Raw genomic sequence first — 20,730 nt, forward strand, 5'->3', positions numbered from 1 at the left:
ATTTTATTATCACAGAAAATGCACTAATATGGTGAATTAAAATCAGGCTAATCTACATTTAACACTGTTTACTTGATTTTTAGGGTCTGCCATTATTCACTCACTCAGTTATGACTGAAAAAATAAGGCTTAGAGAGAAGATCAAACAAGCACAGGGGAGGGGGTTGCTGACTGGAGCGGGCCAGGGGGCAAGGGCTGCCATGAGTGTGTGTGACAAAAGTAAGAGAGGCGATGGCTTCCTGTGGCAGTGTGGGGTGGAGGTGGTCAGGTGGTGGGGCATTGGTATGCAAAATACACGTTAGTTCGACACTCAAACCTTGCCTGGAGAGAAGTGAGATGGATGGCAGGTGCAGCACCTGAGAGCTGCTTTTCTCACACACTGTCAGCTCCAGTCTCTGGGCCAATCCATCTTCCCTGCCCTGGTGCCTCGATACCTCCTCCTCCTGATTCCCCAGCCAGCACTGCCTAAGCACAGTCACTGACCGCTATGGTTCTCGCTCTGAACCACTTTTAAGAAAAATCCCTCCTTCCTCTCATCACCGTGGGGTTTCCCCTTAGATCCCAGAGGGCCTGGGGAGAAAAGGCAGATAGGTACTCTTGTAACAGTTAGTTTTGATTAGGTAAACCCCACACCACCAGGCTCAACACTAGCATGAGTGGGTATATTTAGAATGCCATTACCAGATGAACTGTTCTCAGATATTTTCTCATTACTTATTACAATAAGCGTGTCATCAGGGTTACACCTTTTTTCATTATAGATGCCAATTCATTGATGGCAAATAATAGCATTGTTCTGTTTACCACTATGACCCCAGCAAATCCTTATGAGCAAATCCTTATGAGTCAGAATAAGGATTATGCTGTGACCTGCCCCTATAGTAACTGCTAAACTAATGGAAGTTCATGTGAAGACAGGATGTTATAGTTTTTATAACATCTCCTGGTACTGTTGGTATATTACTATACCTTTATCCCAGAGGTTGTAGAGGCCTCAAGGTTACCTGACATCCTGGCTCTAGGAGTGTTGTTGTGGTCAGGAGAGATGGGTGGTGACAGGCATGTCCCCTTCTACCCAGTCACCTTCACCCCCACTCACAGTCCCTGTCCCCCTGTGAATCTGTGGCTGCTGCTCCACTCCCGCTCTCCCCTCAGAGCCTGTCAGTCCTGCTCCCTTCAGAGCCTGTCCGTCTCCTGTGCATTTGCTCCTGCTTTCCCCCTGGGAACCTGCTGGTTGTTGCTAACAATATAGTGAGGGCCCCTCCCTGTCCCCTCTGTGCCACTTACTCTAATGGATGAACAGTACAGAGAGAGGCAGGTCACCTTCACACACACACACACACACACACACACACACACACACACACACACACACACACACACACACACACACACACACACACACACACACACACACACACACACACACACACACACACACACACACACACACACACACACACACACAACAGGTGTTAGTTATTCCACTATCAGCCTGTACTACTGTACTGCCCGGAATTGACATTTCTACTGCTTGCAACTCTTTTTAGATTATCCCAAGATATTTCCTGATTTACATCCATCCAGCCCCTTTGGGGACGTGTAATTCTCCTGTGATTGCCAAACTTTCCTTTGCCAGTCTAGTAAGTACTGTTAGCACTTTTGTCGGATAGAGATTGTAGCAGTAACATGGCAGGATCAGTGAAATCTTACTGAAATGTCTGAGTCCCTGTCTCACACGTGCCACAAGTATGTCCCCTCATGTTGACAGAGAGAAGGAGGGAGAGGAGACAGAGGGAGAGGAGGGAGAGGGAGAGGAGACAGAGGGAGAGCCGAAGGCATTGGGTCATTTCTGTGCGCCATGTGGCAGCATCACAGGACGATTTCAGCAACCTCCATGCCAAGATTAGTGCTCCCTTGAGCCTTCAAACCAGTACTCCTGATTACATCTTGGAAGAGCTGTATGTGCAGATGTTCAAGCACACATATACAAACACACACCACACATGCACACTTACAAAACACCCACAACTACACACATAGGCAAATAACATTAACTAAAATAAATGTGTTTTTAAACGGGATGAGTACATACGCATGGCAGTAGCATGAGTATAGCATCTGTCCATATGACCTTGAATGTCCCACAGGAGGGGGAGTAGAGAGGATCAGATGGATGCTCATATCATAGATTACCTCTCCCCAGAGACACATAATGTGCTCACTGTTGTTTTACTGCCAGAATGTATGTCTGAAAGAGTCAAGGATAAACCCATGAGCAGCATTAGGCTACACATGACATGCATGCACATGATAATACTACACGGACGATGTTACACACTATTAGGAATATTTTTATGAAGAAACAACTTGGTGGTGCTCCGTTTATATAGATCATTAAGCTGGAAGAATTGAATTTGAAAAATACTTTTGAGTGGCTCTAAAGAAAGACGAGATCAACGAGTGCAGTGTTGTTATCCTGTACATTGGTAGAGGATGGAAAGTAGGATGCCTCTCCGGTACAACACTATGGATGTTTTCATGTATATATCTGACCTCTTCCACTCATACGCTACGCTAACTTCCGGTAGGACATTTTACACTAGCCATTAATACCAGGGTAGTATTTTCAATTAGCATTAGGCTCTCTGTTGTTGTACTCTGTGTTCAGCTGCATTAGATAATGCTTATCATTTACAAATGAGAGGCCAGCAGGCCAACAAGCCATTAGTACACTACGAATAATTTGTGTACAAGACAGGACCAAAGATGCCCATAGTATATGAGGAATACTAAACACTCAAAATGCATATTTCCTCTGGCTATTGAAACCTATCCTATGGGGTTTGCTCAAGCCTCTTAAATGATAGGGATTTGCTACGAGCAAAGTGGTCTTTGATTGACCGAAGGGCTTAGGAATTCATCATTTCATGGCCCCAAGCTATGGGAGGCCAACGTCATACTAGTTAGGTCCAGTGGAGATGGACTTACTGCTAGGTGTACAATTTAGAGTTGGCGGTATTTGTCTTAAACATTTTTCTTGTCTTCATTCACAGAGCGATTGTAAAGAAGGGAGTGTCGTTTCGCACAGCAACACCTAGTAACTCGTTGCTGTGGGACATCACTCTGGACGCTGGAGCAGATGGCATCATCGCTGTTGTTTGTCAGAGGAAATCTGCCATACCGGGAAAAAGGCAAGTCTGCTGAAAATACACAACAATCCCCCAATTTACTATCAGTGAACTCCATTAAACTCACCGTGTTCAACCACTGGATCATGGATGGACCATTCACGTCTGGGTTTGGCTGCTCATAGACAACTTTAAACACACTTCTGAATGTTAAGAAGTGATATTATGTCATGGGTTGTTAGATAATGTATTGTAATAATAGTGTACATGCTACTGGGGCTTAATGATTTCAATTTTGCCTGAGGGAGTGAAAAATATTCTGCAAAGTAGTATGAGTAGGATAATGCCTCAGAATAAATACCACCCACACACGATGCCATTTTGACCGAGGCTTAGCCTATCTGACCTGACAAGACACCGTATGCTATCCAAGCACAAAACTGCTGCTGGGAAAAGCTTAAGTAAATCTGCTTTTAAAAAGGCCACTGTCCTCACACCTTATTAAGTAGAGCTACCTCTTAACCTTTTATGCAGTGGGCTAAATCAGGGTCACGCAGAGTGTTTCTTGGTAGTCTTAAACAAATCTACTTTGAAACAAAAGTATACACCTCACACACATGGTTGTGGGCTTAGAAAAAAAGAAGACACCTGTACAATGTCAGATATAGAGTTGAAGTGTATTCCATTTTGAGTTTGCATCTCAATATGAGACTTTATATAAATCACAGAAGACTGAAATATAACAAAACCATTTGACATAGAACACTGTTGTTAAAAAAAATGTATCATGTTTATTAATTATGAAATTATGAAAAATATTAACATTCCACCAATGAGGCCACCAGAGGGCAATTTGGTAATTTGACTGCAGGAAAGGGCTACGTCAATCTCTGGAAATGTCTAATTGCTTATCTATAGTTCACATGAAATCATTGAAAAGTATTTCTGTCCACTATTTAGAATATTAAAGTTTTTTTGTATCCCTTACATTATGTTAGTGCTTTTGGAAAACAATTAAACAATGACTAACATTAAACATTAGCTAGCCCCAGTCAATGTGAAGATGTGGCTTTGTTGATAATACCCCTTTCGTTCCTAGAAGCTAAACTTGTATGTCCTTTTAAGTCTGTGGGATATTATTCTGGTACCATTGCTGCTGTCACAAATATATCTAGAGTCATGGTCCTCTTCCTGAAGTGTAACCTTTTCCTTGCTTGAGGACAATACCCCAGATGTAGGAACCTGTCCATGCTGGAACAGGACCTTCAATTGACATTCCATGTAACTGGCCAACTCTGTGGCTAGGATGACCTTTAGATGATCTGGTATGGCTCCAGGTATTTATAGTCTATGAGAAGTTCCCATGAAATCAAATGTGGCACTTCATTTGTCGTTTGTAATTTTAATTGAAGCATTTTGGTGTCCATGATTGAATTGAGCTGGGTTGACCTCATTTTCTTGTTTTCCCTATGTGATGGTATTAGTTCATTGTTTATCAAACCCGTTTTGGGGAACATATTTGTGGATGCAAAATCGTTTGTTAGGGCTAATCCATCTTAAAATGTCATAATTTACTAGACCCCCTGTAGGGGCTGTCTAATGTCACACCACTTTGGGGATTTCATGGACTTTGTCTCTCAGTTTCCTATAGTGGCAGTAAGTACCGTGAGTGTTTATGCAGCTATCTGGATATTAAGACATTTTTTGCCTCTGTTTGACAATAGACTGCAATGGATCTTCCGACTTAAAACAGCTGCTTAGTGAGAGTGCTGTCCCTTTAATAATCTGCGGGCTGGAGTACTTCACTGCTTCACCCACAAGAATGGCAGAAGGCTACAATGGTGTCCCCCATTTCAATGTAATGCCAGATTAAACCGGCAAAATCTGTTTTAATGTGGGATAGAGACCCTCTTTTAATCGGGCACATCTTGTTTTGATACTTGACTAAAACATTTATGGTTTGTTTGTGTTTCAGTGTTTTTGTGCAATATACTAAGATTATTTAATTTAAAGTAAATCTCTCTTTTTTGTGCTTTTACATATGGTGTGCAGAATTAAAGAAGATCTCAAAGAATAAATGAGAACTCATCAGATTAGCTTTGTGTTTTGCATTTGACCTTGTGTGCTTAGTCCCCTCCTGTACTCCCTGTTTACCCACAACTGCGTGGCTACGCACGACTCCAACACCATCTTGAAGTTTGCTGACAACACGACGGTGGTAGGCCGGATCACCGACGCCGATGACTCAGCCTACAGGGAGGAGGTCAGAGACTTAGCAGTGTGGTGCCAGGACAATAACCTCTCCCTCAACGTCAGTCAGACCCAAGGAGCTGATCATGGACTATAGGAGAAAGAGGGGAGAGCACGCCCCATCCACAACGATAGGGTTGTCGTGGAGCGGGTCGAGACCTTCAAGTTCCTCAGGAGACTGTAAAGATTTGACATGGGCCCTCGGATCCTCAAAAAGTTCTGCAGCTACATTGTCAAGAGCATCTTGACTGGCTACAGCACCGCTTGGTATGGCAAATGCACCACTCTTGACCGCAAAGCGTTACAGGGGGTTGTGCGGACAGCCCAGTACATCACACGGGCCGAGCTCCCTGCTATCCAGGACCTCTATATCAAGCAGTATCAGAGGATGGCCAAAGACTCCACCCACCCAAGCCATAAACTGTTCACTCTGCTATACTCTGGCAAACCCCTAAAATGGGTTCCACCTGAAACAAAAAAAGGTTATCTATGGAGAAAGCTGAAGAACCCTTTTTTCAAAGAGTCTACCAAACTATCTGCACTGACCCTACGCACACTCACTAGACCAACTTTTTATAGTCCCATACCCCTTCAAACATTTAACCTCCAGCTGCGTACCCCCTCTAGCACCAGGGTCAGCACACTCTCAAATGTTACTTTTTGCCATCATTGGAAGCCTGCACACACTATACAATACATATATTAAACATAGGAATGAGTGTGAGTTTTTGTCAAAGTGACAAAGAGCTCTTATAGGACCAGTGCACAAATAATAATAGAATAATAATCAATAATAATCAATAATTTTGCTCTTTATTTAACCATCTTACATATAAAATGCTATTTGAAAAATGAATATCTCACCACAGGTTAATGAGATGGGTGTGCTTGAAAGGATGCACATACCTCTATTGGAGAAAGTCTCGGTCTTAAATCATTTCCCACACACAGTCTATGCCTGTATTTAGTTTTCATGCTAGTGAGGGCCGTGAATCCACTCTCACATAGGTACGTGGTTGCAAAGGGCATCAGTGTCTTAACAGCGCGATTTGCCCAAGCAGGATACTCTGAGCGCAGCACAATCCAGAAATCTGGCAGTGGCTTCTGATTAAATTCAATTTTCCCAGAACCGCTTGATGCGATTTCGATGAGGCTCTCTTGTTCAGATATTGGTAAGTGGACTGGAGGAAGGACATGAAAGGGATAAGAATCCAGTTGTTTGTGTCGTCCGTTTTGGGAAAGTACCTACCAAATTGCGCACCCAACTCACTCAGGTGCTTCGCTATATCACATTTGACATTGTCCGTAAGCTTGAGTCAGACAAGTGAAAATGATGGTCAGTAAAGAACGTTAAGCTCGTATCTCAATTTGTTTTTAAACGTGTCAATACTTTGCCCGTTGATAACCAACTCCCTTATTTATGTATGTTGTAAAAGCGTTACATGGTCACTAGCCATATCATTGCAGAGTGCAGAAAATACACAAGAGATCAGGGGCTTGCTTTTAACAAAGTTAACCATTTTCACTGTACTGTCCAAAACGCCTTTCATGCTGTCAGGCATTCCCTTGGTAGCAAAAGCCTCTTAGTGGATGCTGCAGTGTACCCAAGTGGCGTCGGGAGCTTGTTGCTTGCACGCGCGTTACCTTCCCACTATGTCTCCCTGTCATGGCTTTTGCGCCATCAGTACAGATACCAACATCAGCAGCAGCTACGTTTGGCTACATAAACTTTTGTTATTGACCAAATACTTATTTTCCACCATAATTTGCAAATAAATTCATTAAAAATCCTACAATGTGATTTTCTGGATTTATTTTCTAATTTTGTCTGTCATAGTTGAAGTGTACCTATGATGAAAATTACAGGCCTCTCTCATCTTTTTAAGTGGGAGAACTTGCACAATTGGTGGCTGACTAAATACTTTTTATTCCACCTGTTTTTGTGTTACATCCTGAATTAAAAACACTTTAAAAAGATTTTTGTGCAAAATGTAGAAAAATTATTAAATGAAATACAGAAATATCTAATTTGCATAAATATTCACACCCATGTTTGAATCACCTTTGGCAGCGCTTACAGCTGTAAGTCTTTCTGGGTAAGTCTCTAAGCGCTTTGCACACCTGGATTGCACATTATTATTTTTATAATTCTTTAAGCTCTGTCAAGTTGGTTGTTGAACATGGCTAGACAGCTGTTTTCAAGTCTTGCCATAGATTTTAAAGCCGATTTAAGCCAAAACTGTAACTAGGCCACTCAGGAACATTCAATGTTATCTTGGTAAGAAACTCCTGTGTATGCTGGGAATTGTGTTTTAGGTTCTTGCCATGCTGAAAGGTGAATTTGTCTCCCAGTGTCTGTTAGAAAGCAGACTAAAGGACGTTTCCCTCTAGGATTTTGCTCGTGCTTAGCTCTATTCAGTTTCTTTTTATCCTAAAAGACTCCCTAGTCCTTGCCAATGAAAAGCATACCTATAACATGATGCAGCCTACAGCCTGCTTAGAAATATGAAGAGTGGTACTCAGTGATGTATTAGATTTGGCCCAAACATAACACTTTGTATTCAGGGCATAAAGTAAATTTCTTTGCCACATTTTTTGAAGTTTTACTAAAGTGGCTTATTGCAAATCGGGTGCATGTTTTAGAATATTTTATTCTGTACAGGCTTCCTTCTTTTCACTCTGTCATTGAGGTCAGTATTGTGGAGTATTTGTATTTATTAAGGATCCCCATTAGATGCTGCCAGGGCAGCAACTACTCTTCCTGGGGTACAGCAACATTAAGGCAGAATTTAAAATATTACATGACATTACATTTCATATTACTTTTCACAACACATGAATTTGTATCCTCAGGCCACTACTCTGCTACCACATATCTACAATACAGAATCCATGTGTACATGTGTGTAGAGTGCATGTCTTATCATGTGTCTGTGCCTGTGTGTGTTTCTTCACAGTCCCCGTTGTTCCATAAGGTGTATTTTTTTTCTTCTGATTTTACTGCTTGCATCAGTTTCCTGATGTGGAATAGAGTTCCATGTAGCCATGGCGCTATATAGTACTTTACGCCTCCCATAGTCTGTTCTATACTTTGGGATTGTGAAGAGACCTCTGGTGGCATGTCTTATGGGATATGTATGGGTGTCCGAGCTGTGTTAGTAGTTTAAAGACAACTCGGTGCATTCAGCATGCCAATACCTCTTACAAAAAAAGTATTGAGACAGTTCGGGCCAGCCGTGCTGCCCTGTTCTGAGGCAATTGGGAATTTTCCTAAGTCCCTCTTTGTGGCACCTGACCACACAAAAGGACAGTAGTCCAAGTGCAACCAAACTAGGGCCTGTAGGACCTGCCTTGTTGATAGTGTTGTTAAGAAGGCACAGTAGCGCTTTATTATGGACAGACCTCTCCCCACTGTGGTTTTCATGTTTTGACCATGACAGTTTACAATCCAGGGTTACTCCAAGCAGTTTAGTCTCCTCAACTTGCTCAAATTCCACATGATTCATTACAAGATTTAGTTGAGGTTTAGGGTTTAGTGAATAGTGTGTCCTAAATACACTGCTTTTAGTTTTAGAAATACTTACTTCTTGCCACTCATTCTGAAACTGACTGCAGCACATTGTTAAGTGTTGCAGTGATTTCACTCACTGTAGTAGCTGACATGTATAGTGTTGAGTCATCCGCATACAAGCAAGGGGCCTAGACAGCTGCCCTGGGGATTTCCTGATTTAAGCTGGATAATGTTGGAGAGGCTTCCATTAAAGAATACCCTCTGTGTTCTGTTAGACAGGTAACTCTTTAGCCAAAATATAGCATGGGGTGTAAAGCCATAACACATACATTTTTCCAGCAGCAGACTGTGATCGATAATGTTAAAAGCCTAACAAAACAGCTCCCATAATATTTTTATCATCAATTTTTCTGTCATTTGTGTAAGTGCCGTGGGTATGTTGAATGTCCGTCCCTATAAGCGTGCTGAAAGTCTGTTACAATTCAATTTTACGGTAAACAAATTGATATCTGGCTTATTAAGGGTTAATAAGTTGGTTGGTCGGCTATTTGAGCCAGTAAAGGGGGGTTTACTATTCTTGGTTAGCGGAATTACTTTGCTTCCCTCCAGGTCTGAGAGCACAAACTTTCTTGTAGGCTTAGATTGAAGATATGGCAAATAAGAGTGGCAATAACGTCTGCTATTATCCTCAGTAGTTTTCTATCCAAGTTGTCAGACCCAGGTGGCTTGTCATTGTTGATAGACAACAATAATGTTTTCACCTCTTCCACACTCACATTTCGGAAATCCAAATTACAATGCTTGTCTTTCAGAATTTGGTCAGTTATACTTGGATGTGTAGTGTCGGCATTTGTTGCTGGCATGTCATGCCTAAGTTTGCTAGTCATGCCCAAGTTTGCTAGTCTTGCCCATGAAAAAATCATTAAATTAGTTGCCAATATCAGTGGGATTTGGAATGAATGAGCCATATGATTCACGGAATGATGGAGCTGAGTTTGTCTTTTTCCCCAAAGGTGCTCCAAAGCTTTTTACTATCATTCTTTATATCATTTATCTTTGTTTCATAGTATAGTTTCTTATTTTTATTCAGTTTAGTCACATGATTTCTCAGTTTGCAGTACGTATGCCAATCAGTCATGCAGCCAGACTTATTTGCCATTCCTTTAGGCCTCATCCTTCTCAACCATACCATTGTTTATTTCCTCATCAATCCTCTGGGATTTAACAGTTTTTACAGTAATTTTCTTAATTAATTTAATTCATAAATGTGTCAAGTGCAGTGTCTGGCTGCTTATTTTATTTTCAAATGCTCCTCAATACACACCACCGCCTAGCAAATTTTCTTTATATCATCAACTTAGGAATCACTACAAAACATATTGTATGACCTCTTCTACACTATATTAGGACCAGCCTTTGGAACTTTGGTTATCCTGTAAATGGCTACTATATTGTGATCACTACATTCGATGGATTTGGATACAGCTTTAAAGAAGATTTCAACACGGTCGCAAGTTATACGTTGTTTCCTCCGACACATTGGTGCGGCTGGCTTAAGCCAGCAGTGTGTCAAGAAGCAATGTGGCTTGACAATAGAGATCGACCGATTATGATTTTTCAACGCTGATACCGATTATTGGAGGACAAAAAAAGCAGATACCGATTAATCGGCCGATTTTTAACATGTGTATATATATATACACACATTTTTGTAATAATGACAATTGCAACAATACTGAATGAACAATGAACACATTTATTTTAACTTAATATAATACATATGGGCTTTTGGATGGGTGTTCTTAAGGTGATTCCACAGGTTGGTGGTATTTTTTGATTTAGCCGTTGCTGACCCCATGCTTACATCTTTATCACAAATAAGACACCTTGCTTTCCCTGGTGCCAATTCCATGTAATAGTCCCACACTGGTGCTCTGCTTTTCTCTGCCATCTGTAAAACACACACACCGCTCTGAAGTAACAATGATACGGAGGGGTCTGCTTAGGAGACAAATACTCTCAACTGTTTGAATAAAAATATAGTTAAAGTTACCTGTGATGAATGTTGAAAACAAAAACTGTAATTTCTATATGCAGGAATATCCTATTTTAATAATGGACATGGTAAGAATTGACTACCAAAGTGCCAGTCATAATTCCCATGACACCTTCTAGCAAAATCTGAAAAGCGGTTCCTTCATTCATTTATTCCATAGGATATTTTTAGATTCACTTAAAATAAGGTCTGTGTTTCGTGTAGGCTTACACCACCTTGCCAATTTTATAACTGTGTTAGATATCCATAGGACAAGGTAACTCTGATCAATATTGGCTAAATATAAGCGAAGATAAAAAATTTTGTAGAGTGAATTTATGAAAATATGTTGACAAACGTTACCTTATCCTAGTGACATTTACACAGGTATCAAAACGCTGAGGCGGTTTAAGCACGAAACAGACCTTATTTGAAGTAGATCAAGACATTCTCTATGGAAGACATGAACAGAGGTGGTTTAAGCCTGTACGAAACACAGACCTTATTTGAAGTAGATCAAGACATTCTCTATGGAAGACATGAACAGAGGTGGTTTAAGCCTGTACGAAACACAGACCTTCTTTGAAGTAGATCAAGACATTCTCTATGGAAGACATGAACAGAGGTGGTTTAAGCCTGTACGAAACTCAGACCTTATTTGAAGTAGATCAAGACATTCTGTATGGAAGACATGAACGGTAAAATAACAAAGGAACCCCTTTCAAGTTCAGCCGCAAGTTATTACAGGAATTATAACGCGTCGACTATTTCTCTCTAAACCATATACCTTTGACTATTACGAGCCTGCTGCTGCCTACCACTCCTCAGTCAGACTGCTTTATCAAATATCAAATCATAGACTTAACTATAATAAACACACAGAAATACGAGCCTTAGGTCAAATCCGGAAACTATCACCTCGAAAACAAAACGTTTATTCCGTTCCGTATTTTATCTAACGGGTGGCATCCATGAGTCTAAATATTCATGTTACATTGCACAACCTTCAATGTTATGTCATAATTACGTAGAATTCTGGCAAATTAGTTCGCAAAGAGCAAGGCGGTCAAAACTGTTGCATATACCCTGACTGTGCATGCAATGAACGCAAGAGAAGTGACACAATTTCACCTGGTTAATATTGCCTGCTAACCTGGATTTCTTTTAGCTAAATATGCAGGTTTAAAAATATATACTTGTGTATTGATTTTAAGAAAGGCATTGATGTTTATGGTTAAGTACACATTGGTGCAACGACAGTTGATTGATTGTTTTTATAAGATAGGTTTAATGCTAGCTAGCAACTTACCTTGGCTTACCGCATTCGCGTAACAGGCGGGCTCCTCATGAGGCAGGTGGTTAGAGCGTTGGACTAGTTAACTGTAAGGTTGCAAGATTGGATCCCCCAAGCTGAGTTCTGCCTCGTTCCTAGGCCATCATTGAAAATAAGAATGTGTTCTTAACTGACTTGCCTAGTTAAATAAAGATTAAATAAAGGTGTAAAAAAAAAATCTGCGCCCAAAAATACCAATTTCCGATTGTTATGAAAACTTGAAATCGGTCCTAATTAATCGGCCATTCCGATTAATTGGTCGACCTCGACTTGACAGGGTCGTGTTTCGGAGGACACATGGCTCTCGACCTTCCCGTCTCCCGAGTCCAAACGGGAGTTGCAGCGATGGGACAAGACTGTAACTACCAATTGGATATCATGAAATTGCGGAGGAAAAAGGGGTACATTTTTTTAAATAATAAATAATATTTCTGCAGCATTAGTAAAGATGTGATCAATACATGTTGATGATTTCATTCCTGTGCAGTTTGTAAATACCCCGCTAGGTTGACTGATAACCTGACCCAGGTTGCAGGCACTGGTTACAGTTTCAAGCTTTTTCTTGAGTGGGCAGCTTGATGAAAGCGAGTCAATATTAAGGTCACCCAGAAAATATACCGTTCTGTTAATATCACATACAGTGCCTTTGGAAAATATTCAGAACGCTTGACTTTTTCTACATTTTGTTACGTTACAGTCTTCTAAAATGGATTTGAAAAAATCTACACATAATACCCCATACGTTTTTGCAAAAACAGAAAACCTAATTTACCTAAGTATTCAGACCCTTTGCTATGAGACTCAAAATTGAGCTCAGGTGCATCCTGTTTCCCCTGATCATCCTTGTTATGTTTCTGCAAACATTGATTGTCTGGGTGGTCCACATTGTCCGGGAATAAAGCAAAAATAAACACAGCTCTTGCAGCATTAAAAAAGTTTGTTAGTGTCCTCCATTTTATTTTAGTCCTCCTTTAAACTCTGTTGTTGGGAAGGGCTCATAAGAAAGCATTTCACGGTAAACTCTACACCAGTTGTATTTGGCGCATGTATCAAATACTATTGGTATGATTTAAATTCACCTTTCAGAAAAACAATAACATAAAACACAAAGCCAAATATACACTGAGTATACATAACATTAGGACCACTTGCTCTTTCCATGACGTAGAATGACCGACCAGATTCATCCAGGTGAAAGCTATGATCCCTTATTGATGTCACCTAATGTGCGGTACACTCATTTGCTTACCAAGATGACATTGAATGTTCCTGAGTGGCCTAGTTACAGTTTTTACTTAATTTGGCAAAACTTGAAAATGGCTGTCTAGCAATGATAAACAACTTGACAGAGCTTGAAGAATTAAAATAATAATAATGCAAATATTGTACAATCCAGGTGTGCAAAGATCTTAAAGACTTACCCAGAATGACTCACAGCTGTAATTGCAGCCAAAGATGATTTTAACATATATTGATAGAGGGGGTTATATACTTACAGTATCTAATCAAGATTCACTGCATTTGGAAAGTATTCAGACCCCTTTACTTGTTCCACATTCTGTTACGTTATAGCCTTATTCTAAACTTGATTTAAATATGACTTTTTCCTCATCAATCTTCACACAATACCCCATAATGACAAAGCAATAACTGGTTCGTAGAATCTCTCTGTACTTTGCTCAGTTCATCTTTCCCTCGATCCTGACTAGTCTCCCAGCCCCTGCCACTTAAAAATATCCTCACAGCATGATGCTGCCACCAGGAGTGGCTTCCGTCTGGTCACTCTACCATAAAGGCATGATTGGTGGAGTGCTGCAGAGATGGTTGTCCTTCTGGAAGGTTCTCCCATCTCCACAGAGGAACTGGAGCTCTGTCAGAGTGACCATTGGGTTCTTGGTCCCCTCCCTGACCAAGGCCCTTCTCTCCCAATTGCTCCGTTTGGCCAGGCGGCCAGCTCTCTTAATTTTAGTTCCACTTTGTCACACAACAAAATGTGGAAAAAGTCAAGGGGTGTGAATACTTTCTGAAGGTCCTGTGAGTGCTTGATGTGTGAAAGGGAGGGTGTGTGCCAGATAAAGATGTCAGGTCTTAATTTAACCCCTTTCATAGCAGCAGGAAAATAATCCTAGAACAGGAGGATTTTAAGAATATTAAACAGTTAGAATCACTGTCAGGGGGCAACTGGAAGCGGTGTTTGTAGGCTATAATTACAGGTCCTTTGGTTGTCAGTTCAAATAGGCTATGGAGGCTACATGCAAGCTATGGCACGTCTCATGTGAATTCTTATATTTGTACGCATTAGATATTTTTTGTTAGGGAAAATCAGTGTTTTTGATATATTGTTGCATTATATGTTCAAGTCAGGGAATAGGTCGATTTAAATCTCAGTGCTTGTGTGGTTCAGTGGTTACAGCTGCTGACCCCGAAAGACATATGCCAGACACTGCCCTTTGAATTTTTGGAGGAACTAGTACTTTTTTAGTTACTCTCCGTGGGCAGTACTGGTATGCATACTGACACCGTAGCCAAACCGGTCACGCGCCATCGTGCACAAATTAATTTTGTCCCCCCACACCAAATGCGGTCAAATGATTAAAATATCAAAACAAACTCTGAACCAATTAGATTAATTTGGGGACAGGTCGAAAAGCATTAACCATTTATGGCAATTTAGCTAGCTAGCTTGCAGTTGCTAGCTAATTTGGCCTATTTAGCTAGCTTGCAGTTGCTAGCTAATTTGGCCTATTTAGCTAGCTTGCTGTTGCTAGCTAATTTGTTCTGGGATTTAAACGTTGAGTTGTTATTTTACCTGAAATGCACAAGGTCCTCTACTCTGACAATTAGTCCACACACAAAACGGTCAACCGAATCGTTTCTTGTCATCTCTCCTCCTTCCGGGCATTTTCTTCTTTGAACTTTATATGGCGATTGGCATCTAACTTTCATAGTTACCACGACGACTGAATGAACTCAGTTCATCTTTCAATCACTCATGTGGGTATAACCAATGGGGAGATGGCACGTGGGTATCTGCTTCTATGAACCAATGAGGAGATGGGAGAGGCAGGACTTGCACCGCGTTCAGTGTCACAAGTAGAACTGACTTCTATTTTAGTGCTTGGCACCGCAGACGCTCATTGGCGCGCGCGAGGAGTTTATTTTGCAACGCTCACGGCACGAGCAGTTTGGTCAGCAAGTTACTCAAGTAATTTCTGGAGGAACTGACTTACATTTTACCAATCACTTCAGTTACATAAATTTATATCATATCATCGCTGTTGGATTATTTCATTTTTGAACATGGATCGATATTATTGGTTCCCCTTCACGTCTCTATAAATGTTTCATGACCCCTTGACCAATGAAATGTGTTCGAACCCTGTATCTCCACCACCGCTCTTGAAGTGAAGCGCACGTCTTAACTCCTGACAAAACATTTTTGGGTGTTCGTAGTCAGATGCGATCAGAGGTAAGTTACACTTTAATGGCTGTCTGCCTTTGTAATAGTATATACAGTTGAAGTCTGAAGTTTACATAAACAGTTTACATATACACACAATTTTTCCAACAATTGTTTACAGACAGAGTATTTCACTTTTATAATTCACTGAATTACAATTCCAGTGGGTCAGAAGATTACATACACTAAGTTGACTCTGCCTTTAAACAGCTTGGAACATTTCAGAAAATGATGTCATGGCTTTAGAAGCTTCTGATGGGCTAATTGACATAATTTGAGTCAATTGGAGGTGTACCTGTGGATGTAATTCAAGGCCTACCTTTAAACTCAGTGCCTCTTTGCTTGACATCATAGGAAAATCAAAATAAATCAGCCAAGACCTCAGAAAAAAATTGTAGACCTCCACAAGTCTGGTTCATCCTTGGGAGCAATTTTGAAATGCCTGAAGGTACCACATTCATCTGTACAAACAATAGTACGCAAGTATAATAGTACGCAAGTATACTATGGGACCACGCAGCCGTCATACCGCTCAGAGATGAACGTACTTTGGTGCGAAAAGTGCAAATCAAGCCTAGAACAACAGGAAACAGGTACAAAAGTATCTATATCCACAGTAAAACGAGTCCTATATCGACATAACCTGAAAGGCCGCTCAGCAAGGAAGATGCCACTGCTCCAAAACCACCATTAAAAAATCCAGACTATGGTTTGCAACTGCACATGGGGACAAAGATCGTACTTTTGGAGAAATGTCCTCTTCTCTGATGAAACAAAAATATAACTGTTTGGCCATAATGACCGTTATGTTTGGAGGAAAAAGGGGGAGGCTTGCAAGCCGAAGAACATCATCCCAACCGTGAAACACGGGGGCTGCAGCATCATGCTGTGGGGGTGCTTTGCTGCAGGAGGGACTGATGCACTTCACAAAATAGATGGCATCATGAGGCAGGAAAATTATGTGGATATATTGAAGCAACATCTCAAGACATCAGTCAGGAAGTTAAAGCTTGGTCGCAAATGGGTCTTCCAAATGGACAATGACCCCAAGCATACTTCCAAAGTTGTGGCAAAATGGCTTAAAGACAACAAAGTCAAGCTATTGGAGTGGCCATCACAAAGCCCTGACCTCAATCCCATAGAACATTTGTGGGCAGAACTGAAAAAGCATGTGCGAGCAAGGAGGCCTACAAATCTGACTCCGTTACACCAGCTCTGTCAGAAGGAATACGCCAAAATTCACACAACTTATTGTGGGGAGCTTGTGGAAGGCTACCCGAAACGTTTGACCCAAGTTCAACAATTTAAAGGCAATGCTACCAAATACTAATTGAGTATGTAAACATCTGACCCACTGGGAATGTGATTAAAGAAATAAAAGCTGAAATAAATAATTATCTCTACTATTATTCTGACATTTCACATTCTTAAATGTAAATCTAGGCCTAGCGTTTGAGAGAGCGAGAGAGAACATTATTTTGATATCAGGCCTGATCCCAATGTCTTGACTGCCCCCGCATTGAGAGAAAGAGAACTGCTCATTCGTGAGACTCATTTGAATTTTCTGATGCAACAGGAAAATTCTCTGTGACAAGAGTGATCAAGTTAAGATCCAACATCTCTACTGGACTGCCTTACTTGAAAGTAAGTGGGCCTGTTCCTATTCAGTAGTGTGTTTCACAGGGAGTTGCAATGACAAAGAATAAAATTGAGACTTTGTATTGTCGAAGTTCCAGCAGCACAATATTCCAGCTGGGCAATATTATGAGTTTAGGGAGATCTCATGAGTTCATGACAGCTCGCTTGACTCTTGAGTTCAAAGTCCATAGTTAAAAGCTATCTTAACACCATCACTGCACTTACCCATTCTTGTCAATCCTTGTTAATGATAATAATCTAACATACTTTCAGTTAAAACAGGCCTAACACAGATGTTTCACTTTAGAGACTTTAGACAGATTCATCAGATTAGAGGGGATCCTATCCTAGTCCTATTCAAGGCATTCTGGTGTACATTGAGAGGATCAGGCTATCAGAAAAATGTACTGCTATGAGCTGTCCTATTTAGCCCATGCGTACATCCACCTTTAGCCTTGCGCCTGCAGTGGCACGTGTGTCTGTTTAGAGTTAATAGGTTTCAGTGGAGGGAGATTGCTCATCTCATTAATCTGTTGTCTCACACAATCAAATCCCCGATGCTCAATTGCCATGCTCGACTGGTCATACCTTACATGTGCACAAACAAAGTGATTACTTTAGAGTAGCAGGACATTTATGTTAGAGCATTAATTGACACCCTCGGTGTGGATAATCTTGTTTCATGCTACCGATGGCTTTGGAAGGAAAATCCCATCTTTTGTTGTTATTTGGATGAAGGACAAAAGACCAAGGAATTAAGTCATTATTATTATTGCATGACGAACGAGACAACAATTAAATGAGTGTTTTCTTATCCATATTGTTAAGGAATATGTAGTTTAGACAGCACACTACAGCTCACAACCACTTCCACACTTCATTCCCCCAGGGGGCAGCTCCAACCTTGTCCAGGTGGTGAGCCTGGTTGATAAGCACATCAGGTGCTGCCAAATAGGTGATCGTCAGTCAGTGTCCCAGCTTACAAGCCGTGAGCCTGCTAGGGCTGTTGCGGTGACGGTATTACCACCACATTGGCGGTCATGAGTCATGAAGGCACTCAAATTCCATGTGACCGTTTAGTCACTGTAATTAGGCATCTCCAAGCTTTGATGCTGCTGATGGTCATTAGTAGCCTACCAAACTTGATAACTGCCTGGTACTCAGCACTCTATTGTCCCTCTTATCACTATGACATCAATGAAAATGTATTTGAAAATCTAATCAAACACTTCATGAGAACCCATGAGCTCATGTTGTGCTACATTTCTATAGGCTATGCTATTGCAGGAGAAAACAGTGATGGCCTCTACTAAAAAGAGAATGATCAGCTTTCTATAGGCTAGGTCTACTATATTTATTTCTCAACTTTCCTAATATTAATCACATTGCTTGTCTTTACAACAGGAGTATAGCCTACCTGGCTGGCAGGAAAATAAACCACGGGAAAAGCGTACGCTATTAGCTATTTAAGTGCAGAAATGACACGCATGTTTCGATACAGGTGCATGTTAATGGTCCATTCTAAATCAAACAAATTTTAAACATATATTATTTAGTATATGTAAAGACAAGATTAAATCAAGAATAGTCTGATGGGTGAAAATATTAGCCTATCACTTGTGAATTATATATTATCACTTGTGAATGATGCCCGTCATAAGAAACAATGCCATTTTTTGTGCAACTTTTTCGAATCATGGTCACACACCTCATGAATCATAGTCACACACCTCATGAATCATGGTCACACACCTCATGAATCATGGTCACACACCTCATGAATCATAGTCGCACACCTCATGTAGCCTAGCCCATAGGCCTATATGTTTTAATAAGGTTTGTATCACAACTAAAAGTGGCCAAATAACTTCTTAAAAATAAGCACATTAATCGGCTTTAGAAGGGGTGTTGAGCCTAACTGGCATACATAAGCAGCGTGTGAGGTTCAAGTTTAGGAAGATCATTTTCACTGTAAAAATGCACCTTTATATTGGAAGCATTGCATGCATAATTGCATTTGCTTTCACTTTTGATAATGGTGTTTTCTGCTAATGAAACAATCACGCTTATAGCCTACTACTTACTATGTGTTCATTGCTGCCCTTATAATGTGAAGAAATAACTGAATAGTTTATCAACATTTGAATCTAAACGTTCTGATCTGTTGCCTCAGCCACATTGCGTAAAAAAGTTTTTTTGATGTTAGTGGTTGTATTCATTTGGGATCCATCGCATCCCACAGCCTCAGGCTGCTCGTTTGTTTGTTTTTTAGTTTGTGCATGCCTTTGATATTTTTCATTTTTGTACATACAGTATTTATGTTTTGTCACCAGCTGAACAAATAATAATCCGCTTGGACTGACCGACCAAGAGATCAACAGAGACAGGGCTGGCCCTGGACCAATGTAAGGTTGCTGTTTCCCTGGGAACATGTACATTGAACACCTAGGCACATACACTGATTTCCCCCATAGCTGCACATCTTAAATCAGGTTACAGAGCAGTTAAATAGGACAAAGACCTCTAGACTTTGCGAGTGCAACCATATGAACAGGATAGTTAATGGTTTCTTAACAATATGTATGAAAACACTTTGACAATGCTTTCAGAAAGTATTCATACCTATTGACTTATTCCACATTTTGTGTTACAGCCCTAATTCAAAATTGATTAAACACAATCCCCCATGGTGACAGAGTGAAAATATGTTTTTAGGAATTGTAGCATATGTATTGAAAATGAAATAAAGAAATATCTAATTTACATAAAGTATTCACATTAAAATACTGTTGTAGTTTGTGTCTCTATTTTTGTTTAATTTGCTAAGATTATTTAATTACAGTAAATCTATTTTTTTTAATGTCTTTACATATGGTGTGTAGAATTTTTTTAAAGCTCTTAGAGAACTCATTAGAAGGTGCTTTGTGCTTGAATTCAACTTTGAAGGCAACACGCATGGTACATTTGAAAATATTTGACAGTTGGTTGTGTGCAAATGTAAGGGCTTGAGGTGGGGAAGAAGGGGGTGTGCTGGATACAGGACTGCCTTGAGAGTGAGTGGAGCAGGTTCTGTTCAGTAGTGTGTTTCATAGGGAGTTGCAAAGGAATAGAAATTATACTTTGTATTGTCAAAGTTCCAGCTGCGCAATATTATGAGTCAAGTGGGATCTTATGAGTTCATGACACCTCACTTGACTCTGTGTTCAGTCCATAGTTAAAAGCTGTCTAAACCCATTCACTGCACTCACCCATTACTGTCAATCCCCATGTTAATGATGATGATCTAACATACTTTCAGTTAAAACAGGCCTAACACTCTCTCTGTAATGCTTTACAGATGTTTCACTTTAGAGACTTTGGACAGATTCATCA

At 40.5% G+C, this 20,730-nt stretch overlaps 1 protein-coding gene across 1 annotated transcript in view; it reads left to right on the plus strand.

The window, feature by feature from the left end:
* The window catches only part of LOC110535954 (transmembrane protein 132D-like), a 74,881-nt gene that overhangs the window by 32,732 nt on the left and 21,419 nt on the right, over positions 1-20,730 (plus strand). Inside the window, exon 3 of the mRNA XM_021621367.2 lies at positions 3,057-3,194. Within this exon, the coding sequence (XP_021477042.2) occupies positions 3,057-3,194 (138 nt within the window). The remainder of the gene's footprint in view (positions 1-3,056; positions 3,195-20,730) is intronic.

Source organism: Oncorhynchus mykiss, chromosome 11 (genome assembly GCF_013265735.2).
Source record: "Oncorhynchus mykiss isolate Arlee chromosome 11, USDA_OmykA_1.1, whole genome shotgun sequence".
NCBI lineage: Eukaryota > Metazoa > Chordata > Actinopteri > Salmoniformes > Salmonidae > Oncorhynchus > Oncorhynchus mykiss.